General features: G+C 41.6%; 1 protein-coding gene across 1 annotated transcript in view; it reads right to left on the bottom strand.

The window, feature by feature from the left end:
* Positions 1-6,823: 6,823 nt before the first annotated feature.
* Positions 6,824-24,646, bottom strand: part of STN1 (STN1 subunit of CST complex) — a 47,716-nt gene continuing 29,893 nt past the window's right edge. The window contains exons 5-10 of the mRNA XM_064144448.1: positions 24,165-24,326; positions 22,828-22,939; positions 21,977-22,139; positions 13,534-13,656; positions 12,876-12,948; positions 6,824-7,855 (exon numbers count right to left, since the gene is read on the bottom strand). Coding sequence (XP_064000518.1) covers positions 7,698-7,855; positions 12,876-12,948; positions 13,534-13,656; positions 21,977-22,139; positions 22,828-22,939; positions 24,165-24,326 — 791 coding nt within the window. The 3' untranslated portion in view covers positions 6,824-7,697. The remainder of the gene's footprint in view (positions 7,856-12,875; positions 12,949-13,533; positions 13,657-21,976; positions 22,140-22,827; positions 22,940-24,164; positions 24,327-24,646) is intronic.

Below are 24,646 nucleotides of genomic sequence, written 5' to 3'. Positions count from 1 at the left end.
AGTCACTTTCAGTCATTTACCCACAGCCCTAGCTAACCAGGGAGATCCCAAATGACTGGTAGCTAGCCAGTCTGACACCTATGAGAAAGGTTGGAAAAAGAGGATCTGAGAAACTACAAGCCTGTCAGACTGACCTTGGTGCCAGGGAAGATTATGAAGCAGATACCATGTGCCCCATACAGGACAACCAGATGATCAAGTCCAGTTAGCATGAGTTTATGGTCCTACTTGCCCAACATGATCTCCTTCTATGACAAAGCAACCCACTTAATGGATGAGGGGAAGGTGATGGATATTTTCTACCTAGATTTTAATAGAGCATTTGACACTACTTCCCATAGCACCCTTCTGGTGAACCTATCTGCTTAAGGTTTGGATGGGCATACCTGTTACTCAGCAAAAACCTGTCTGATGTTGTGATGAACAGAGTTAAGTACAGCTGGTGGCTGATCACAAGCAGCAATCCCTAGGGCTTGCTTTTGGGGCCTGTTCTCTTCAATGTCATTATCAATGGTCTGGGTGAAGGGAATTGAGTGCACCTTTGGTAAAATTGCACACAACACCAAGTTGGTGGGAGTGTTGATCTATTTGAGGGTAGGAAGGTTTAGGATGGAGGCAAGCTGAGCCCCATTGTATGAGGTATAACAAGGAAGTGCCAGATCCTGCACTTGGGTCACAAAACCCTCATGAACGCTATGGGCTTGAGGAAGTGTAGCTGGAAAGCTGTCTGGAAGAAAAGGACCTGGGAACATTGATCAATGGCTGGCTGAACATAAGCCAGATGAAAATGAAAATCAGATGCCCTAAAGGATGATTTTGCTCCTTTTTACAAGCAATAATCATCCCGAAAGAGAAAATGTCTGGTGGAAAGTGGAGCAATAGTTTATCTAGCAGGGACTGGTGTAGGTGTGCACTAAACTGTGACCATGAAGCACCAGAGATGCAACCCTAAAGACCATTTCAACAGTGGGAGTCTTTCTCAGCCACTAGTGCAGTGATTGAGACATACAGGGACCCTCTATAAGACAAGGGCTGCTTCTTCATCTGGACCCTTTCCATCAGTAACAGAACCCAGGTAAGCAACAATTACATTGTCTTGAACATTTTGATCCTCAAGGACATTTTGGTGGCCAGCAATTACTTCAGCATCTAACTTTGAGCAGTTGAGGTGCTGATCTTTTAGAAAGGACAAAACACCCTTCAGAACAGAGGAACTGTTAAAGGATAGCATAAGGCAGGCAGAAGATGAACATATAAATATTACTGTGCTTTATATAAATTTGTCCAGCTGTTTTATGATAAATGTTCTCTTACTCAATTCTTTCCTGTTCTTATTTCCTCCCCTGCTTTCTAATAGCAGAAAATAAAATAGTGCAAGTCCTTGCTTTCATTACATGCAACACCTGCTGCTTCGCCTGAAGCAGATGTCTAAAGCATCATTAGGCAATTATTGCTTTAGCCTTTTTCAGTGGGACTAATTTCAAACATCCTTGTGCTAAATCTTCCTCCTTCGGTTTTCTCTGTATTTCTCATCCTTTCCTACAACCAGAATTCCAACAAAAAACTCCTTTCTGTATCAGTTTGCTTCTGTTTTGTTTCCCTGGATGGCTGCACTCACAGAATGACAAACTATAACTACTTTGAACCCAGAATTAAGGTCAAGATATTTTATTGGAGGAAAAAAAAAGACAAGGTGGGGAAGAAAGAGAGAGTATTAGTCAGAAGTGCAGGCAGCAGTTTCACACCACCAGCTGGGCTTGTTACAGCTCTAGGCTTTTTGTGGACATTGCAACAAAGAAGAGTTTTACATGCATGGAAGGACAACTCCTATGTTCTCAATGTGAATGGCTCAAATTTTGGCAACTGGAAGAGAAACCAAACTCCAAGTACCTTTCTAATTTTCCTACCACCTTTTACCTGGACAAGAAAATCCAATCAGGTAGGCTTGCAGGGCATACACAACTCTATTGTTGGGGAGGATTTGAGATAATTGATTCCTCCCTCCTCTTTACAATTATAAGTGTAGTATTTGGACAGTATCCACCCTGGGAGAGAGCATGGACTTCCCAGGTCAGTAAGGGACTTGGCATATGCTCCATGTAATCACATTAGCTGTTCAGCAGTGATATACTTGCAATTTGTCTTACCTTGTTCATAGCAGAGGTAGGATGAGTCCCCTGTCACTTCACTTTTAACTTGGGGAAATTAAAAAGAAAAACAGAGATCTTGTCTGAAGCCTAAATTTCTATGGAAGCTGTGGCTTTGCTGCAGCTACTCCTCCAGCTTTCAAGCAAGACAAGGAGATGCTTTGGCCTTCACATGTTTGTAGATTCTCATCTTGTTCATCACAGGCTAAGGTGGCAGAGTTCCAGTTCTAGCTGGTAGAAAAGCAGTATTCATTTTTCCAATCAATAAAAAAAGCCCAAACCAAACAAGCCAAAACAAGAGCTGTAGGACCTGTTGTGCCAGGTTAATTGGCACCACACTGTTTAGTGGCTCACACTTACCGAAAATACTTCCTTTAGGTTATTTCTTTCACTAGTAAATTCCTGCTTGTGTTATGCTCAGTCAATGTTGTTAATCTGGGCTGGTTTCAACTTGTAAATTACTGTTGATTAGATTAGTATAGCCTCCATTGTGCATTTAAAATATACTGGTGGGAATGGGCTGGTGGCATCCCAAACAATGTTACTCAACTTTGTTGATTCAACTGATGTCGACGCCGTAACTTTACTAGATATCAACATTTTGATTTGTGGTTTCCTATCACACATGGTTTGGGGTGATCTCTATAAGCCAACTTCAGGAAAAGACATCCAGTCATTTTGTAAAAGAGCACTGCAGAACAAGTACTTCTTGTGGCAGATGAAGTTACTGCAATGATAAACCCAAGTTCCTGGGGACTGTCTTGTGTGATATCTCTCCCATTATATGACTGCATTTCTTCCTTCCCCTTAATGGAGGCACTAATTTGGGCTTTCTTATATCAGTGCATTCATTTTCTAAAAATGTGTGATACCCTAACAGCTCAGGGTCCTTAAACCCTCTTAACCAGCCAACAGATGACAAAGTTACTTGGGGTGGTGGGACAAAAGTTGACAAACACCCAGACACACAGTATAATCAGAGTATAATCACACAGTTTCAGAAAAAAAGCAAACCAAGTCAAACTAAAAAAAAAACAAACAAAAAAGCTCAAAGGAGATACACTAACTAGCAGACACACAAGCTGCAATGAAATGTGCAAAGACATAGAAGTAGCAGGAAGAGGCAGACAGCTTCTGTCAGGGGCTCGTGATGTGTTTGTTCATATCTGGGAAAAACAAGAGTTTTATTTTTTACATTTATTTTATACTTGGATATCCACAAGAAAACCACCACTAGAATCTCTGAGGGAGCTACAGGGTCTAGGGGGAGGGTTGAGTAGAAAAACAACAACAACAAAAAAAAAAGGTGTTGTCCTGAAATTGAAGGTTTTTTCTGCTGCAAATCACAGGGAAGCTGAAAAGTAAAGTGGACAATATCTGCCTGATCTGATGCCTAGACAAGGAGTGAAGCACAGCCTGTTGGAATAGGAAGGGGCTATGAACAGTGCTAGGTCAGTTAGACAATGGGATTATACTGAAACTTTCAATTACCAGGTGCTGACAAGGATATCTGTTTGGAAAGAAAAAGAGAACAAAGTAGAGAGAACAGAGGTTTGACCAGGTGGGGCTGAGATGAACCATAAGACTGTGTATGAAATGAAGGTCCTGAGAAATTACAGATGAAGGAGAGCAGAAATAGTTCCAAGAAATTAGGGGTAGGTCTCTGTGTCTGAAAGGGCATATTGCTGAGAATGAAACACAAGATCCCTGGCTCAGCATTTTCCTGCTGCCAACAAACATCCACAAAAAATGATTCTGTAATCCTGGGGCTCCAGGAGGGCAGCAGCCAATTATAACTTCTCTTTTATCTTTGCAGCTGAGCTTTTGTTTACTCACCAGCCTGTAAGGCTTGGGGCTGGAGACTGCTGAAGGACAGCAATAAAGAATGTAGCACCACACCAACAGGAAGTTTCAAAATTCAGGTTGCCCATGGGACCTGAACTTGCTCCCTTCCCATTTTAAAGGTAAGTATAAAGATACAAGTCTCTACTAGGTACATCTTTTCCCCACAGACTTGGCTTAATCCCAAAGGAAACCAAACTGCATTTCTTTGACAAGCAGATTTTCAGTACTTTGCCTCTTAATTCTCTGTGTGGCTCCATGCCTCACTGGCTGCTTGTTGATGAATTCTCTTTCTGAATAATGAATTAGCAACTCCTCCTGCTTATGGTGTTCATCACTAGAATACGCAAGTATGGAGAGAGACACAAAAGTAACAGCTCTCAGTCACGTAGCTAGTCTTTAAGGCTTTCAGTTGTGCCTGTAAAAGAAAACCTTCATTTCCCAGGTAGCTTGTACAAAATGCCTATCATGGGTATAAATTTACAATCCAACGATTTGAGAACAAGAACACTTGGAACTCATTTATCTGGATTTTTATTTTAAGAAGTGATCTAAGAAATCGTGAGAGAGAACAGGATGGAAGCAAAAAAAATTGCTACAAATGAAAACAGAGACTTTGTAGGACCTGGAGATCAAAGAGACAAGACAGGCAAAGCAATACGCTTGGAAAGGGAGGCAAAGGAAAAGCTACTTGCAGAAGTGGGGCTTGGGTTAGAACTGTGTCCCACTCCAGCACCTATCCATTCACCCTATCCCACATAGCCACAAAGTTCTTCTCCAACAGCTCCCATTGACAGATCTCAAGAGCTTTTAATGACTAACATGGAGAAAAACTGAGCGTTATACCCCTACGCATGAAGCCGTTTTACTCCCAGTTTACAAAAGAGAAAACCGAGGTATGAAGGAACCTCCTCTCTTATCTCACCTAAGCAGATGGCAGGCTTGTTTCCTCACCAGAGCAGTGATCACCTTGTATTTTGCTAGAATGTAAGATTCTTTGGTTATTTTTGCTGTCAGGTGCTGCATTTCTGTAGAAATACACCTTTTAATGGTAACAGAAAGATGCTGACTGCTTTTAAAAACTCAGTTTTACTTACCTGCTTTTCACAGCCATAACTGTTTCTATGGAAACTGGAATTGGCCTTGAAGCAGTCCTACAACATGAATTCTTACTTGTCAGTTTTACATTGAAGTGCTACCTTCTAAGTCCTTTAATAAACCTGTAATAATTGTATTGCCTAACAAGTTTTCACATTGTAAAGTGTGCTTTCGCCAAATATTCTGCACAATATTCTGTAGGTGTGGTCTAAGTCTCAGAATTTTAACAGTATGCATGATATGACTCTCCTGGTTGAGGATATGATCTTTAAACAGAGACAGATTATTAGCAGTAAAAGCCCTAGTGTATGTAGTTAAACTTACATAAAGGTGACTTATACCAATATGGGTATGTCTAGACTGCTGTCACAGAAGCATACTGTAGAGATACTAAATAAATGGGTAAAATGACCTAGTAAGCTCTGTGCTCCCACAGCTACCTGGGGTACTTCTGTGCAGGAATATGCATATGGTATTCCCTGTAGGTACAAGAGAGGGAATGCACTCAAGCAGAGTAAGGCTTAGTCTGTGTTGGGCAGCTAATGAGTTAAAAACAAAGCACAGAAACTTAAGGCACAACTACTAGGTACAATTATTCAGAATTAGAATTTGTGTAACTTAAATCTAGGCTCCTCTGTTAATATTAGCATAATCTTTCCCTTTTGTAAAAACTGTAGGCTCCCCTGTGTTCACTCATTAATTCCTCTAAATTAACTTAAGTGAGAAAAAGAATGTTTCTGTTCTGGGGGAGCAATCTCCAACCAAATACACCCTCCAGCACAAGAGTCCAGCCCTGTAAGCGAATACCAACTCAAAAACTTCAAGGATAGGTTCTTGCCAGGGTGACTTATCTGTCTTCCCTGAGACACTTCCTCCCACTTCAGCTCTATGGCTTCACAGTTGGTCAGTGCTTTCGAATTGCAGCAGGGGCAGGACAGGAAAGGCACATAGAAATAGATGGCATGGGGTTTTAGGCAGACTTTATACATAGAAACACAGCTAAACCACTGAAAGTGGAGTATCAAAGTTGGAGTCAGCCTCTTAGAAGATGCATATATCACTATATATGCTGCAGAGGACAAAGTTATAATCCCATGTTGATATGAACTTCAAAGAAACCCTAAAGAGAAATGAGATCTCCAGACTACTTTTTCCTCCACTGTTCAGCTCCTCCAAAAATTCATTCAGCCCACAGACACTTGTCAGATACCTGCAGAAAAAACAGGGTCTTCATTTCTTCTAACCCAAGAGAGATCATCTTTCCCACTAATCTAGTTGTGTTTTTAACCCTTTTCCAGCAAAATAATTTTCTGCTATTACAGAGCATTTGAAGAAAATGGCCAAGCTGGTGTCTGAAATGAGATGCCATGCTCTTCTATATGGTTCAAGACCCCACTTGCTTTCCTTTATAATAGTCTCAAACTCAATACCAAGTAGGCAACCTGTCCAGAATCAAACAGTAACCTGCAGTTAACCTCTGAAGGAAGTCTGTGTTTAGGAATCAACATTCCAAAATATTTCTTACATAGGTAATCTTTGGTTTTAGACATCACTTCAAGCGGATCAGCCATTGGAACAGGACTCTGAAAACAAATTTACCCTGTGGCCAAGGAGACCTTTTTGTCGAAAGCTGCAGTTCCCCTCAGTACCACTTCACTTAGAATCTGGACTTCTCTACCTGATTTTTAGAGATGATATGAGGGGTGGGGGTGGAAGGGATGGGGAGGCTTCTACAATTCTTTCTTAATCCTCTTTTATTTTCTTCTGCACAGGTACATCTTTTCAACACCTATTCAGGCCCATGATAAGATCTGACTTAGAAGGTATCAACTGAAAACAGAAGAGCAATTCTCAGAAGCAGGGAAGCCTGCAGGGAAATCAACTATTGAGCCCTGCAGCAAGCAGAGACTTTACAGCAAAAGAATGATTCATACATAGTTTTCCACTATGGATAAACGTATCACCTCTTCAAGGCCAGAGTTTTCCACAGGCCTCTGAATGTAAATGCCAAATATTTTGTCATGCCTTTCTCTTAGCCTATATCTCACTGCAGTCAGAGCTTGGAATGAGGCATACACTGTAACAACAAACCAGAGACCTGGCACATGGGGCTACTCCCTGGCTTTCCTCATGCATGTGGTTTATTTTTCCCTGCTATATCAATCCTTATAGGGCTTTACCACTGCATCTGCCTCTTAGCAGTCTGATGTTTCAATTGTTACAGAAAAAGTGCAGAGGGAAGAGGACAGATACATTCAATCCTTTCTACTCTATTCAAGCTAAAGGTCTCACCTCCACACCATTAGAAAGATTAAACAGACAAGTCCCTGTAGCAGCAAGTCCTTTCCAAGGACAAGTACTGAATAAGTCTGGGCTTTGAACTGTGGCACATAATATTTCAGATCAAATGTCTTACATGGTAACCATCTTCAGACCAATGCTGTTTGGACAACTTCTCTACAGATGGACAAAAGCAGCATTTGAGGATCAGAATGCTCTTCTCACCTCACCCTGTCCCCCACTAGTTAGTTCATACCAGGTGATACCAGCTTTTCAGGGTCACTCAACACATCCTTCCCTTCTCTATCCTGAATGCACCAGAATGCCTCTTTAAAATGCAATATAATATCCTTCCATACTGCTGACAATATCACTGTTACTCTCAAGCAGTTTCACTACACGATGTATCACTGCTTCAGTCAGAGAGGGGTTGTAGTTTTGCCTAACACAAGTGAGGACATGAAGAAAGTGACAGCCTTTTTCAGCATCTGCAGGGGAAAAAAAGGAAAACAAAAAATTAGAGCCACATCCAGGAACGAAGGAAAGACTTCAGTCTAGCTGCCTCTTTTTAATGACTGTAATTCAGATAAGCCACAAATAAACCTCTAAGCTGTCTTGGAGAAAGAATACCCCAGGTACTAAAGCAGAGGTGAAGTTAATAACTTAAGGGTAGCTTCACTGTCCACCTATGCAAGCCATCTGTTTTCTGCAACTGCAGAAGCAGCCAAGTGAAAATAGTTTTGCTCATATCCAACTTCTAAACGGTCTAGAACAGAAGGAAAGTCTGTGACCAGGGCCTATAACTGCTTGCCCAATGCTGTCATCTCGTGGAAAACCTACTGTAGTGCAACTTTCATTAACCTAGCAAAGCAACCCTACACCTGCACATCAGACTACTCAATTACACAGCAGAAAGGCAAAGAACTTCTTTATTCAGTTTTACCTCCTCAGAGGAGTGAACCCTGAAAATGTACAAGAAAATGTAAGTGCAAAACCGATCTCTTTTCCTAGAGGCCAAGCTAGCAACAAAGGCCCTTAATGGCTTCAATATTGCACAAAGCTCAGCTGCCCCAGCCAACATTTCCTCCAGCAAACTTTGTAAACCCATTAATCATCAGAGCTGCAGGTTCCCTGAACTCCACAACATATTTCTTTCTCCTCTCTAGCTAATAATTGTAAACTACCATAAATAAGACATACCAGCACAAATGACTGCCCTTCTCCTCAATTCTCAGTTCATATCATGCAAAATAAGTTTGGTAAGGGTACTGAGAAATTGCCATGGGCCAGGGAGGTTCCTGGGTTTTGGTTTTGCTGCCTTTATTTTTATTTTTGATAATCTCTATTCTAGAATCATCTGAGCCTCAGATTTGCCTTAAAAGCTGTGAGAAAAGTCACTGGTAGAGGAGGCAATGCAGAGTACTGTTTTTTTTATATATATATATATATATATATATATATGTCAGTTCACTCTAATTCCTGCTAGGCTGTGAATTAGGCAAAGATATTTCTTTAGAATCAGTGATTCAGAGTGATAAAAGACTTCTGTGGCTGGTAGCAGAAAAAAATGCATCCACCACCCCAGGACAGATAAGTGCAGAGAAGGGAACACCACCTCTAACCTGGTCATAGTGACTGTTGATGCAAACAAATGGGTAGCTGCATTTTGTATTAGTCATGGGTTTATCATAAGAAGGCTAAAGTGCCCATCCCTGATCTACAATAACTTAGCTTAAGTCTGGATGAATTAGTGACTCAAGTGTTACCCAACAGTACATTACATATTTTCCTCCTAGATGCTGGTAGAAAACAGCATTTTGGGGTAGCTGCAGGTGTGTACAGTCACTCGGTAACCCAGAAATACTTAGTCTACAGCCCAGATTTGAGGGAATATACTCCTTGCAGTGGGTTGATTCTGTCTCTCCTTCACTGACATACAAGGCTCAAGCTAGTCCACCAGCTGAGGTAGGTCAGGGTGCAACTAACTGTTTTGCCTCATTGCTAATATCAGAGAGAAGAGAGATTTAGAACAACTACTATTTGCCCACTACGGACACATCACATAGGGTTCATTCTGACATATTAAACTTCAAGTTTTTTGGTTGTTTTTTTTCCCCTCTCTACTATTAACCTCATCTAAGCTTAAAAGCAGAGTAAATTTGTCAAAAAAACCCACAAACCACCACCAAAACCAAGAAGAAACAAACAAATCTGGCCTACATCTACTATTTTGTGATTGAGAATGTAGACAAAATGTACTGTTATTCTTTCCTGGCTATCTTAGGCCTCTAGATAGTGCCACAGTATCCTCACATGAGGGTATTTAAGATCAGGCTGTTTGGAATTTCAAAGCCAAGAACAGGGATTGTCACGTAGCAATACTACAAATCAAGGTTTGTGGAACTCTGACTAGGCACGCTGAGGATTTTTTATTTGTATAATAGTTTCAGGCAGCTGGGTTGGGCCTGAGAATGTGTCACAACTAAAGCAGCAGGGTGAGGCATTACCTTGAAAACTGGCAGAGAAGTAACTCATGTAAGAGAAGAGTTTTGTTTATCATGAATCAGTCCTTCTGCCATGGAAGATTAATATTATTTTGGAAAGAAAAGGGTAGGAATTGCTGGTAGCAAAGAATCAGAAGCCCTTCAAGTACTATCGCGCTTGTATTTTCCCACTACAAGCCTGCTCATCAAAGCCAAGCAGGTGGCTAAGAGCCTTCCCACCAGCAGAGGGGGTCCTATAGTTACATTGAGCTCTTTGCTCTTGCATCATTCAGCGACAATACCCGCAGTACTCTGTCGGCTTTGATTGAAGCTTCTCAGCTTTCCTTGTCAAAGTCTTCTGCAGCCAAGACATTGAAACTAGCGAGGAGACACTGACCTGGAAATTGCTGCCTTTACAACAGGATACTAAGTAGGTAGAAAGCTTCAAGGAGAACAAGAGGTTCTGTAAAACAGTTGCTACTTTTAACCTGCTCAGTATGGAAAATGTGGCTTTGAGGACTGAGGATCCTTCAGCATCTTTTCCATGACTGATCTCTACAAGTTTCTCTCTACTGTCGACTCCTCTTGAGCAGGAGAAAGAACTTCAAAACCACTCTGGAAGCTCTAAGAGTACTTTACCAATGCGATAATGCACAAGAGGCGAGGTAAACACTAGGAAGTCACTCAGTGCTCTGTGTCAGCTACATACAGGTTCCAGCTTTTATAGTGGCACAACTATAGAAGAATAACTCAAGTTCTCAGGAGAACGAGATGGTGTCTAAAATGGGCAGAGGAGTGATTTTACTCATACAGAGATGTTGTCTGTATTCATGTTAATTGAATAAAAGACAATAAAACAAAGTGATATGGAAACTTGCTACACTGAAGCCATTTCAGGCAAATGAGCCCATCTTTACCTGCATTCTCAGTAACATCTACTTTCTCTATTCCCCCAGACAGAACTTTTACTCCATCTACAAACCTTATCTACAATTACACCATTGCTTAAAGGTATCCAGTTGAAAACTCAAAAATAATACCACTCAAGTCAGCCTTTTTGCACTGCAGGATAATAATCACATACCAGATCCACATGCACTATTACAGTTAAAATAGTGTAAGGACATGAGCAATTTAAGATTGCATGCCTTATGTTCTAGTCAGTCATTCATTCTGTACTGAAGTGCATTCTACCCCATAAATAGCTGCAGTCCAGCAGCAAGCAATCCCTGCTGACATGCTCAATTCAGTTAATTGAAAGAAACTCTGTAGCAATGTACCTGTATAATTAACAGACATTCAAGTCAAGCACAGGCTATCACTATGGCAGTAAGACACAATAGGCTTAAGAGTCAGAGATAACGCAGAAGCCACAAAGGTATATTATCTAAAGAAGATTTAGTTAAACTAAAATCCCTACCTGCAAAGAACAGCCATCTCAGCTCTACTTGAGCTTAGAATCATAGAATCAACCAGGCTGAAAGAGACCTACAAGATCATCTGGTCCAACCTATCACCCAGCCTTATCCAATCAACTAGACCATGGCACTAAGTGCCTCATCCACTCTTTTCTTGAACACCTCCAGGGACGGTGAATCCACCACCTCCCTGGGCAGCCCCTTCCAAAGGTAAAACACTCTTTCTGTGAAGAACCTCTTCTTAACATCCAGCCTATACCTCCCTTGGCACAACTTGAGACTGTGTCCCCTTGTTCTGTTGCTCGTTGCCTGGGAGACCAACCACCACCTGGCTACAGCCTCCCTTCAGGTAGTTGTAGAGAGCAATGAGATCACCCCTGAGCCTCCTCTTCTCCAGGCTAAACAACCCCAGCTCCCTCAGCCTCTCCTCATAGGGTTTGTGCTGCAGGCCCCTCAACAGCTTTGTCACCCTTCTCTGGACACATTCTAGTATCTCAACATCTCTTTTGAACTGAGGAGCCCAGAACTGGACACAGCACTCAAGGTGTGGCCTGACCAATGTTGAGTACAGAGGAAGAATAACCTCCCTTGTCCTGCTGGCCACACTATTCCTGATACAGGACAGGATGCCATTGGCTCTCTTGGCTACCTGGGCACACTGCTGGCTTGTGTTCAGCTACTATCTACCAGTAGCCCCAAGTCCCTTTCTGCCTGGCTGCTCTCCAGTTACTCTGTACCCAGCCTGTAGCACTGCTTGAGGTTGTTGCAGCCAAAGTGCAGAACCCTGCATTTGTCCTTGTTAAGTCGCACCCCATTGGTCTCTGTCCACTCATCCAGCAGGGCTCTCCTACCCTCCAACACATTGACACCTGCTCCTAGCTTGGTGTCATCTGCAGACTTACTGATGATGGACACAATCCCCTTGTCCAGATCATCAATAAAGATATTGAACAGGACTGTGCCCAGCATTGATCCTTGGGGCACACCACTAGTGACTGGCTGCCAACTGCATGTGGCACCATTCACCACCACTCTCTGGGCCTAGGCTTCCAGCCAGTTCTTGACCCATATCAGACCCAGCTTTGCCAGGAGCTTGTTGTGGCAGACTGTGTCAGAGGCTTTGCTGAAGTTTTAAATTCTACCAAGAATATCCTACTGCCTTAAGTAAGTTCTGTTGCCAACTTAATGGAGGTGGAGTTTTCACCTTTCTGTACAGTCACGTTTGTGTCAGCTCCCCTGTGGAAACTGAACCGGCAAGATCTGCTGTTTATCCAGAGTGCAAAGCAACAGCTGCTAGGTGCTGACCTAACTTCACTACATTTGGTTCCTCCCAAAATCTAAGTATTCTCAAAGACAAAGATCTGAGATAATGTCTGTTTATTTCAGACCTTAGACGTTTGCTTCCTGCTGGCACACCTGCTCCTCTCTCCATGCTCATGTGAAACTGCTCTTGTGATCTCACTTGTAGCTATACTGATTAGCTACACCAGCAACTCAAGAGTTCAAGGGTAAGGACCAGAAGCATATCTAATCAAGCAACAGGAGTAGATATCGTCATCAATATATCAGTGCCAGCTTATCAGAGCCCTGATCACACTGCTACTTACGCCTGGGTTTTCGACAGTCTTCTTTAATCACATCAAGAGTCACTTTAAGCAGCTCCTTATCATGGTCAGTCACCTGGAGAAAACAGAACAAACTAGCAACTGATAATGGTCTATTCCACCATAGGTGGCATAGCCTTTGAAAAGCAATCCAAGACCATGATATAGTCTAAATTAACACTGTCATAACTACAGTCTGCTATGTACTGCCTCAGAGACTAATAACAAACATTAAATTATCAGTTATTTTTAGTACCATTAGGAGCATCTATGAGTTAGGAGAAGAACATGATTTACTAGAATTCAACATAAAGGAAGGTGCCTGACTCAGCAGAACACCACGTTTCAACCCACTTCAATAAAAAGCATGTCTTAGGTCCCAGGTCTTCAAGTGTGCTTGGGCAACCCAGTGAACACAGACTGCACTTGGAACAGCAGCAGTGCTTGTTTGGGGCTGAGTTACAGAAAGAACAACTCAGTGGGTGATGCAGATGTAAAAGCATAGTGAAGTAAGCACTGGACAGGACTTTTCAGTAAACATTTGGATGCCCAGCTTCTCTTTCTGCAGTGTTTCTACTATTTCTGAAATACTTCTGCTGTTTCTACTAACTATGAAGGTCATATACCTTAACCTGTTTGCAACCATAGCCCAGTTTCTTACATGGTATAAGTCCTTGGAGCTACTAGGTTTCTGAAAAACCACTCCTTTTTCTTGTAGCACTCTTATTGCTTCCTTAAAAGCGCTGTGAATCACTTTGGAAGAGGAGTTACTTTCTGACTTCACCTGGATGGAAAGAAAGAAATGAAGTAGATGCTAGAGTTACCAGCAAAAGCTCCAGATGCTTTCAAGAGCAAAAGGACTCCAGGGAATTTCGTTACACATTTCTCTTCATTAAGTAATTCATAAATCATATCTGTTACATATGCATTAACCAACATCCCTCAGCTTTAAAAGACAGACAAACGTACACCAGAAACTTGTGCTCTTTTAAGGAATTACAGTCTCCAACTGTCTTCTCTGTGTTTAGCAGCTGTTTAAGTACTGAGAAGTTTCTTTTGAAGTAGGTTTGTGATGCTCACAGAGCATTTGACTAATTAGATTTTGCTCTATTTGGAGTTCTCCTGATAATGCAGGCAGGAAAATAGGGAGATCAGTGCTTTGTAAGGTGATATGCGTGGGGAAACCAAGTGTTGCGGGGTGGATTTTCATCTCCTCATTTGAAACTGAGGAAGTATCCAAGGAAAAGGATGAAACTGGCAACAACAGTATTTATTTTTTCTTTCCTTCATTTCTAAATATCTCATACACATTCCAGTTTCTCTGCATCTTCATGAAACGAAATGATGAAGAGCATGCAAGAATTAAGCCAAGTATGAGATACAGAACAAAGGATTCAGTTTCAAAAAGCAGGTGAAAGGAGAACAGTGTGCCTGGAATGTGCCATAACTGAGAAGGTTGTTTAGCTCCATGTTTGGGGCACATCTAATGGAGTAAGAAAGGGGGCAGGAGGGTTGGAAATTCAAGGAAAAAAAAATCAGTATTTTGTTTGGAAACAGAGCAGAGCTAAGACAATGGAATGACAGTTTGGGAATTGGAAGGAAATAAAGACTCAGCTGTGGAGAGAAAAAAGAATGTGTATAAAAGAGGAACAGGACTTACTCTTCTTCATATCTATCCTAGTATGTCCTTCAGTCTCCCTTTTAAGTATTTGAGCTGCTCCAATTCCCCAGCTGTTGTTTCTTCATTTGTAGGGAGCACTCGGTGCTCCCTATGATCTTGAGAAGACAGTTAACTGCTTCCCATAAACCAAAGTGTGAGACTAACAACCACATCAGAGCAACCAAATCTAGATTTGCCAAGCTTCAACTACCACCATAAATGCGTCTACCCTGATCTGAACACATATCCTGCTTCACCCATCATAAGCACTCACAGAAGCCACTACACACTAGAACAGGAATATATGCACATATATATTCACAGGAATATATGAAACTAACACCACATTAGCAATGGAAGAATATCTATTCACAAAGCATTCATTTGATCCACTTCACAAGCCTCAAGTGAAATTCCAACTGCTTTTAAGCCTGGAAGCTGATGTGCCTAACTAGGAATAGCTCAAAGATCCAATAGGGATATTAGCTACCCCATGCATCACAATTTCCTCCAGTCCCTTCCTCCAGTTAATCCTCAATATTTCAAACAGACATTATCACACTTCTCTCTGTGTCCTGCAATAGCTATCAGTCAAAAAGAACTGCCTAACAGTCAAAGATAATAAACACAGAACAATAACCTCTATTCTCACTTCAGTTTTCTCCTCCTGCTCTAGACCAAAGGATTTCAGTGCCCAAATATACATCTGTCCCTCTGTCCACCACAGCTTTATCAGTTTGAGTAAAACCAGACACTGCTTCTAGTTACAAACTTGACCATACATCTAGATACCATTCCAGTCACAGCACTAACACTATCCTATTTGTATTCATAGTGTCTTTTCTGATGAACCAAAGAAACAAACATAAAATGTAGCAGAAAGGGTTAAGTGAAAAGTAAATATTTTCTCACGAAAAAGCACATTCCCATAGCCATATGTAAAATGAAGAGACTTTGCCTCTCACTCAAATGCAGCAATAAATACTCAAGAATCTAAGAAACTGATAGCAAAGCAACTACCTCAAGACTCTGATCAATTTTTAATGTGAAAGCAAACATTTGGGGAGAAAAAGATAAAAATATCTCCAAAGAAGCATGGTAATTATTCAGTTTGGCTTAACACTGAGATCTCGTCAGAAAAGAGAGATAATTAAAAACAGACTCTGCTTGAACTGACACACAGCTCAGCCTGGATGGATACTGAAACAGAATCACTAAGAATGCAAGTCAAGGCACTGACAGTGTGAAGGCAGAAAGGCAAGCTTGAGAGTGAGAAAATAAGTAAGCAGCTGCTACATATCAGCACCCTCTCATACGTGCTGCAGTCTAAGGGAAGGCACCCTGTCACAAAGGGCTGCTCCTGAAAAACAAATAAGGGCTCGTGCCCTCTTTAGGGGCTTTAATACTATCCTGAAATGAGAAGAAAGGTCGAGAGCCTTTTTCACTTGTGTGTCCTTAAAAAAATGCTTCCTCCTCTCCATTCCTCCCAGTAAAGCAACAATTGAGGAGTTCTGTTGTGAACACAATCTAAAATGGCTTAATCTGTTCTTTCAGTTCACCCAATACCATATCACTCTCTTTCATCAAACCACAACTTCATTTTCCCTGGACTTCGCTCAGAGCCAATGTGCACCTACGCTTGTGATTTAGTCTACTGAGGGGAAATCTATGGGAGATTGAACATGAGGCTACATACAGAGAGAAGAAATCTAAGACAATGAAATGCTGGGCAATTTTATATCCCTGCTTTTGCTTCAGGAGAATGACAAATGCTTGCATTTCAGTAGTTCTAAAGATGTATTGTAGCTGTTAACAGAGCCCCTTTTGAGTCACAGCTATTAGCCATCACTTTTACACAGCTTTTCATCTGATAAATACAGATATTAAGGAATTTAACTGCTGATCCAAAGCACCAGCAAGATTTGAGTATAGATTTTGAATTTACATATCACAAAGTACAGAGCAGATTTTGCAAAGCACCAACCTTTGACATGCCTTGCTTCAGAGTGCACAATTTGATGTCCCCTTAAGTGCTGAGGGCAAGGGTTTCCCCTCACCCAAATCAAGTCAATTTGAAATAAATGAAGCTGTACATGCAAACACAGGGGGATTGAAAAATCACAGAATCAACCAGGTTGGAATAGACCTCCAAGATCATCCAGTCCAACCTATCACCAAGCCCTATCCAGTCAACTAGACCATGGCACTAAGTGCTTCATCCAGTCTTCTCTTGAACACCTCCAAGGACAGCAACTCCACCACCTTTTAGGGCAGCCCATTCAAATGGCCAATCACTCTCTGTGAAGAACTTCCTCCTAACATCCAGCCTAGACCTCCCTTGGCACAACTTGAGACTGTGTCCTCTTGTTCTGTTGCTGGTTGCCTGGGAGAAGAGACCAACCACCACCTCCCTTCAGGTAGCTGTAGAGAGCAATGAGGTCACCCCTGAGCCTCCTCTTCTCCAGGATAAACAACTCCAGTTCCCTCAGACTCTCCTCATAGACCTTGTGTTTCAGGCCTCTCACCAGCTTTGTTGCCCTTCTCTGGACATGTTCCAGTATCTCAACATCGCTCTTGAATTAAGGAGCCCAGAACTGGACACAGTACTCAAGGTGTGGCCTGACCAGTGCCAAGTACAGGGGACAAATAACCTCCCTTGTCCTGTTGGCCACACTGTTCTTGATGAGAGGAGGCTCAGGGGTGACATCATTGCTCTCTACAACTACCTGAAAGGAGGCTATAGCCAGGTGGGAGTCAGTATCTTCTCCCAGACAACCAGCAACAGAACAAGGGGACACAGTCTCAAGTTGTGCCAAGGGAGATATAGGCTGGATGTTAGGAGGAAGTTCCTCACAGAGTGAGTGATTTGCCATTGGAATGGGCTGCCCAGGGAGGTGGTGGAGTCACTATCCCTGGAGCTGTTCAAGAAGAGACTGGATGAGGCACTTAGTGTCATGGTCTAGTTGATTGGATAGGGAATGGTTGATAGGTTGGACTGGATGATCTTGGAAGTCTCTTCCAACCTAGCTGATTCTATGATTCTACGCCATTGGGTCTCCTGACCACCTAGGCACACTGCTGGCTAATCTTCAATCTACTATCTACCAGTACCCCCAGGTCCCTTTCTGCCTGGCTGCTCTCCAGCCACTCTGTATCCAGCCTGTAGCACTGCTTGGGGTTGTTGTGGCCAAAGTGCAGAACCCTGCGCTTGGCCTTATTAAATCATAGAATCATAGAATCTCACCCCATTGGCCTCTGCCTACTCATCCAGCCTGTCTAGGTCCCACTGCAGGGCTCTCCTACCCTCCAACAGATCGACACCGGCTCCTAGCTTGGCGTCTTCTGCGAACTTACTAATGATGGACTGAATCCCCTCATCCAGATCATCAATGAAGATACTGAATCATTCACTGCTTCAGTAAGACACATTTCCCCTCCTCACAGAAAAAGCAGCTATTAAACAGCATTTTTACCAGCACTAACCTCCCTCCGAAGCCCAGCCAAGCACTCTGTAGCAAACAAGTAGAAGATGATGTTCAGAATTAAGTTGATATTTTAATCAATATATTATATTCTGTCTGATGGGTCTCATGCAGCTTAGCGAGCTAGTGCTGTGCAACTAATTATACTCAGATCTTTAAAAACAAGACAAATTCCCTGTAAAACCAATAATAGGTCAAAGAATGAAGTGGTACAGGAATTAGTCTGCTGAAAACTCTGAAAGTATGTAACCTTTGGCTCATTATGAATCACAACACACTCAGATGGTGTTAAAAGTTTCCTGGTATAACCACGCACGTGATTCGACTCATGGAATTGCACTTTGCAATTTCTCTTGCTGTGTTTAATCCTTAGCTCAGACAGGTGACAATTTCAGTAATAGTATTTCTGGAAATGTCAGTCCTGAAGTCCTATAATAACCTTTGCAATATGCATATTTGAAGTAGCAATGCAGCTTGCTGAAGAGGCAGATAGCAAACACTGTGTTATACCTACAGTACAATGTAAGGGGTATACACTCTAAGTGTGAACAACATTGTTAAACTCCCTGCTTTAACTCCTTGTCACTGCTGACCTTGAGATAATATTCAAATCAAGAGAAGTACAAACAGCAAAGTATGGAAAGCACAACACAACTTAATGTGTCCTAGATACTGACATACACAAACTGGAATAGCTATACCAAAATAGCACACGCTAGAGCTTATACATCGTAGAAGTGCATAAAAATGGTTAATCAAAATTGGCTGGTTGCAAGTCATACTTAATCCAGTTGAGAAACTGGATGGATCAAGTTCACATGCAATTTTCTTTAAAAAAAAAGGAACTAAAGGCTTTGCCAAACATAATTGCCTAAGTCCACTAAGTACACTCTTTAGGTCCTCTAAGTACAAACTTTTCTGGTTTTGCTTGTAGTCTTCCATGTGAATACCCGTCCTTCCAGTCTCAAGTCATTTATTTTAAGGGACAGGGAAAGCCTACAGTTTAGGGATAGAGAGGGCACTGGTTATGGGAAATAAAAACCCACTGTTCTTTTAAATCATAAACAGGTGTTTTTAAAAACAACAAGCTTTCCAATTCTCTTACCCTTTTTTCTGTAGCTTATAAATGTTTTCTAGTATTTGACCGAGCGAAGGACATAATCTGGGTTCTGCCACATGCATCTGCTAGAGGGAAGTTTATTCTGGAGAACCAAAAGACTGCACTGTTGAGGAGCCATTAGGACCGGGACCAGGCATTGGAGGATATGTACAGCACATGGAGAGCAACTATGCTCTAGAACACTGGAAACAGGGTTTAAAGAAAAAGTGAAAAATAGAGTTATGTATCTAAATAACTCATCCTTTCACTCCCAAGAAAAGCGCAGTAAGTACGTATAAAGTAACATGATCTAATTAGTCTGGTCTGCTCATCTAGTTCTTACCTCACCAAACATGCATGAAATATCATCATGCCACATTAGCAGCACCTTTATTCTTCTGCTTTAAGGGCAATGCAAAGCAGAAGACTAATCAAGGGAAATAGAAAAGAAGAGGGACAGAAGTAAGATCTATTACCTTGAGTATTGTGTCCAGTTCTGGGCTCCTCAATTCAAGAGAGATGTTGAGGTACTGGAACATGTTCAGAGAAGGGCAATAAAGCATTTGAGGGGACTGGAGCCCTATAAGGAGAGGCTGAGGGAGCTGGGGTTGTTTAGCCTGGAGAAAAGAAGGCTCAGGGGGTGACCTCATTGCTGTCTACAACTACCTGAAAGGAGGCTGTAGCCAGGTGGGGGTTGGTCTCTTCTCCCAGGCAACCAGCAACAGAACAAGGAGACACGGTCTCAAGTTGTGCTGGGGGAGGAAATTCTTCACAGAGAGAGTGATCACCATTGGAATGGGCCACCCGGGGAGGTGGTGGAGTTGCCATCCTTGGAGGTGTTCAAGAAAAGAGTGGATGAGGCACTTAGTGCCATGGTCTAGTTGACTGGATAGGGCTGGGTGATAGGTTGGACTGCATGATCTTGTAGGTCTCTTCCAACCTGTTTGATTCTATGATTTTGCAGGTTAAACTGTGTACTTTACTCTCTACCAAATATAAGGAGTGACATCCTCAAGAGAGAGCAAAGGAACAATAAAACACATTTCCAGAGCATTGCTAGGTGCTCCTCTCAAGGCACTCAGGTCACTTGACAATTGCAGATTCTTCCCTATGCAAAGATATATAAGTCTCTTTCCAAGGAATTATTACCAAAGGGCAATAGAGAGAGCTGCAGTTTCTAAATAAGCATGTCTGTCCAAATTCCTGGGACATACACTCACAGCTTGACATCAAGGTCAGGAGCATCTATTCATTATTATGATAGCACCTCATGACTGTCAGCAACACTGATGCTACATTGTTTTTGTTAGTTTGTGCTTTTTGGGCTGGAATTTTTTTTCCTGTATGCCTTTCTATGTTTGCTCTGCATCAGTTTCTATTCTAAATGACTTTTGTAGAGAGATAAAATTGAAATTCAGAAAGTGGAAGTTTCCAGTACCAGTTACAATGACCACTACTTCCCTTAATGTAAAGTGTTTAGAAAAATACATAGCCTGTCCCCTGCCGGATATTCTACTATCAAAGTTTTGTGTCAAAAATGAGAGCAGCTCCTGTTATTGCCTATACCCATGCTTGCTTTAAAGCAAACAACAAAAATGTTGTTAATGAAAACAAAAGAAACCACTCTCAAGAAGCAGCTATCAGAAGCAATCCAATTATGAGCTATTTTTCATCATTATTTGACCTTGTCTACAAGGGATTGCATTTTGTGGCTGGTTTGGTTTTGGTTGCAGGTTTTTTATTTTAAGAATTAAAAAAACCTTAGATGTTTAACTTTACAGGGCACATTAGAATCAGGCAGTGAAAACGACAGCCAGAGATTTATTTCTCTACAAAAAGCCAAAAGTAAACAAGTGAGTCACAGCCCTCTAGATCAAGTTTCAGTTGCCATTGGTAACATGGTAAAAGCCATAACACTGTAACTTTTGCAGAAATTTACCACTTCACGCCAGCTGAGAATCTAGTTTGTAATTCATCCAAACAACAAAGTAATAAAAAGCTATTTTACAAAGGCTTTTTTGTTCTGTTTCCCATTCTGTGGCTGACTAAGAGTGTGCTACCTCACTGGAACGGTTCTTAACTGTTTAGTTACACACAACTGCATACAAACTGATTTCCATGAAATCCTACCTTCTGATCCTTTCAGTCATGGCCTTCCACAACTAGGGCTTTCTAACAAGAGAAACAAGTTGCAGGGATCCATGTTCTCTGCTCAATCTCCTTCTGAAAGCTACATGTCTATTAATATATTGAACTTCAAATGAGAAACAAGACAGGCTCTGTGCTCCCTTCTGATCACATTCAAGACCTCAAACATCTGTCCTGAGCAGCTCAAGTGCCTAAAATGAGATCTCCTTTTCTGATGCTGCCACTATTTACAGATCTAGACAAGTTGGTGCCTGTTGCTGACTAAGATTACTCAGCCTTAATGCAAGATAACATTTAAAACCAGAATTTTCCCATAGGGCTTTTTTCGGTATAGTTTCTATGTCTCAAGGGACAAGGTTTAGAATCGTAGAATCAGTCAGGGTTAGAAGAGATCACAAGGATGATTTAGTTCCAACCCCCTTGCCATGGGCAGGGACAGCCTACCCTAGATCAGGCTGGCCAGAGCCTCATTCAGCCTGGCCTTAAACACCTCCAGGGACAGGGCCTCAGCCACCTCCCTGGGCAACCCATTCCAGGGTTTCCTCAAGCTTTGTACAAAAAATCATGCACAAGTCCAAAACACTCCTGTCTGAATCCTCTGAAGGCAGCAGCTTCTTACCCAGTTGTTTATGTGTATAAAACCCCAAACAAGTGCATAGTATTATTTCTCCTCCCACTACACACTTGAAAGTATTACATTCTATGATTCACTCACCTCTGCACAGCTGGAACTGGGGGGATGCACACCAGCCAGTGACACCAGCATATCAACTGTTTCCAGCTCCTGCTGGTAAAAGGTCTGAATTTTGTTCTCTAATAGAAAGCCTTCCATTTTCTGAAGCAGCACATTGATTGAGAAATTCTGACCCTTCAGACCACTACAAGGACACACAGAGCATGTCAAAAGGCAAGAAAGATATAATTTTTAGAACAATTGCCTAAAGCTAGTCTGCTAGGGCAAAATTTAAACCATTATTTAGACCCTTTTTATAAGCAATAAACATTTAACTCTTCACCTTCAATCACTTCTTGCAATTTTAAGACCTTCAGTCCCTGAAACCACATCAATGCCACCAATGAGCACACAGCTACTCTTCAACTGGATACAGGAAGGGGTGTTTGACACTTTTTATTGAGATTATGTATTTGTGATTTGATTATGACAATGACAGCAGAAGTTAAGAGCAGTTTCATGGAATAGCTCTTTATCTTTACACACAAAGACCAATGCCTCCATCTAATCTGTTGATTACACCCCCAAATCTTGCTTAAAGCTCCAGCTGTTTTTAACTGGATACAAGAAGTCTGTACACAGTACTATACTTCCTTCCTGACATTTACCTAGCTTAGCATCAGTTTAGTTCAGCATTAGGTATTCTTTCCACAGATTACAGACAGGTATCTCAACTGTATGTATCACCAGCTACCTGAGAGAAAAGCAGGCTGCTACTGTATGCTTGTGCAAAGTCTAAAGCACAGGTGGGGGCCTCTTCCTCCAAAGTTATTACAATTAAAAAAATAATTAATAAATCCCATACTTTGCCCCAGTCTGGGTAACATATTTACCTCTGTCCCTCCTCTGAGCCTTGGAAAGGTTTATCATAAACTTCTCTGTAGAGACAGGGGAGTTCCAGCATTCTTGAAATCTGAACATCACAGTAAGGATCATCCACCTTATCTGGAGGAGCAAAAAGAACACATACTTGGCCAAGACTGCCATATCAATCTTTTAAGCAGGCATACCTGAGGCTTCACATGCCAGTATTAAATTGGCAAATTTAGGTCACTGTTATTTTCATAGAAACAAAACCACAAAAGCCACTCCTACTTTTATGCTTCATGAGGAGGTAAATGACCCGTTCTGGTGCACTGCAAACTATACTTCAGTCTAGCAACTTGTTCAGCCATAAATTGTGATCACTATTTTACATTTCAGCATTAGATTAAGTTAACACATAGTAAGGAACTTTATTCAGACCAAAACTAGAGCAATTTAGAGGCGAATTGCACAGATCTCCTTTAATGAAACAAGGGTATTCTCTTCCAGCCTGGTTGATTCTATGATTACTAGCCCTTAAATGAGTTGTGTATTCACAAATCTTCTGCTAGGAAAGGAGAGTTGAACTCCCTCTCAGATTTTAGCTAGAGTTGACAGACCTAATCTGAGCTACACAGGGCTTTTATAAAGTTGGAGGGGAAGCCTGAGGACTCCTTTCAGCATTGTTTTTGAAAGATTTCACTGCACAAAACCAAGTCTTACACAATAGCGCACATATGGCAGAAAGAAGAAGGTTTGTGATTGAACGCTCCTGAGGTGTAAAACAGTGGACTGCAGAACTGCCCAAAATGCTGTCAGATACAGGGGCTGCACCTGCATGCAGATCAGTGCCTAAGTGCCTGAAGAGAAGGAACACTTCTCAGAGATTCTGCAAAGACTGAGTTTAGCAGAATCTGTGCTTCTGTGATACAATGTACCCAAACGTCCCTCAGGACACAACAAACTGAACTCGTTTCTCCAAAGCAGCTAATGCTCTTGATGAAGCATGACATAAAAAGTCACCAACTGCCTTCCCATGGTCTTTAGCTGTTCAATAAAAAGAAAACTGAAGACTAAGTCACTCTCACAGATACCCAACCACTGTATCTGCATAGTATTCTTGTATGCACTTTATATGGATTTTACAAGAATGCCTCATTTACAGGCAAGCTAATCCCACACATTAAGTGGTGTCTTCTAATCTTACACTGCTAAAACAGAAACAAAGACATACAGATGAAAATCACATTAGAAAAATGAGATGCCAGAAAGCAAAGTGGGAACTATCCAATGAATTACATACAACTTTGATCTTCTCATAAATTCAAGACAACCAAGTTACATGTCACAGATCCGTAACACTCACAAAAACATGAAGCCTGAACTTCTCTTTGTTGCCTGTAGGTTCGGATGTAACCTCTGACTCTGATGAGATCCCCAAGTCCCAGCTTGGTTTTCTGGCTCACCATTTTCTGCAGTTTCTTCATCTGTTCGAGTACAGTAAGACCGCTTGCTGTGTCTGGATGACCTGTAAGAAGTAGTAAGGCAAAGTAGAGCAGGCATAAGGCCAGGATCACTGTCCCTTTGCATTCATGCAAACCCCTAAGCACATAATAGGAGTCATATTAGCAAAAAAGGTCCCAGGAACCACATGTCTTGGGTAGCAAAACTTCTGTGTGACAGCATTAGTTTATGGTATTATACTTACTTAAATAGTTCAGCTGGGGAAAGTGTAAAAGGGAGAAGAAACTCGTTTACCAAGGAAAATGTCATAGACTGGTTGCAAAACTGAAACATTAATTTGACACCAATTTTGTCCTACTAGGATAAAAGGTGAAAAGAAAGGCC

The sequence above is a fragment of the Pogoniulus pusillus genome, chromosome 6, assembly GCF_015220805.1.
Source record: "Pogoniulus pusillus isolate bPogPus1 chromosome 6, bPogPus1.pri, whole genome shotgun sequence".
NCBI classification, from domain to species: domain Eukaryota; kingdom Metazoa; phylum Chordata; class Aves; order Piciformes; family Lybiidae; genus Pogoniulus; species Pogoniulus pusillus.
The sequence above is the reverse complement of the archived record's forward strand: the minus strand, read 5'-3'. Positions and strand labels throughout refer to the sequence as shown.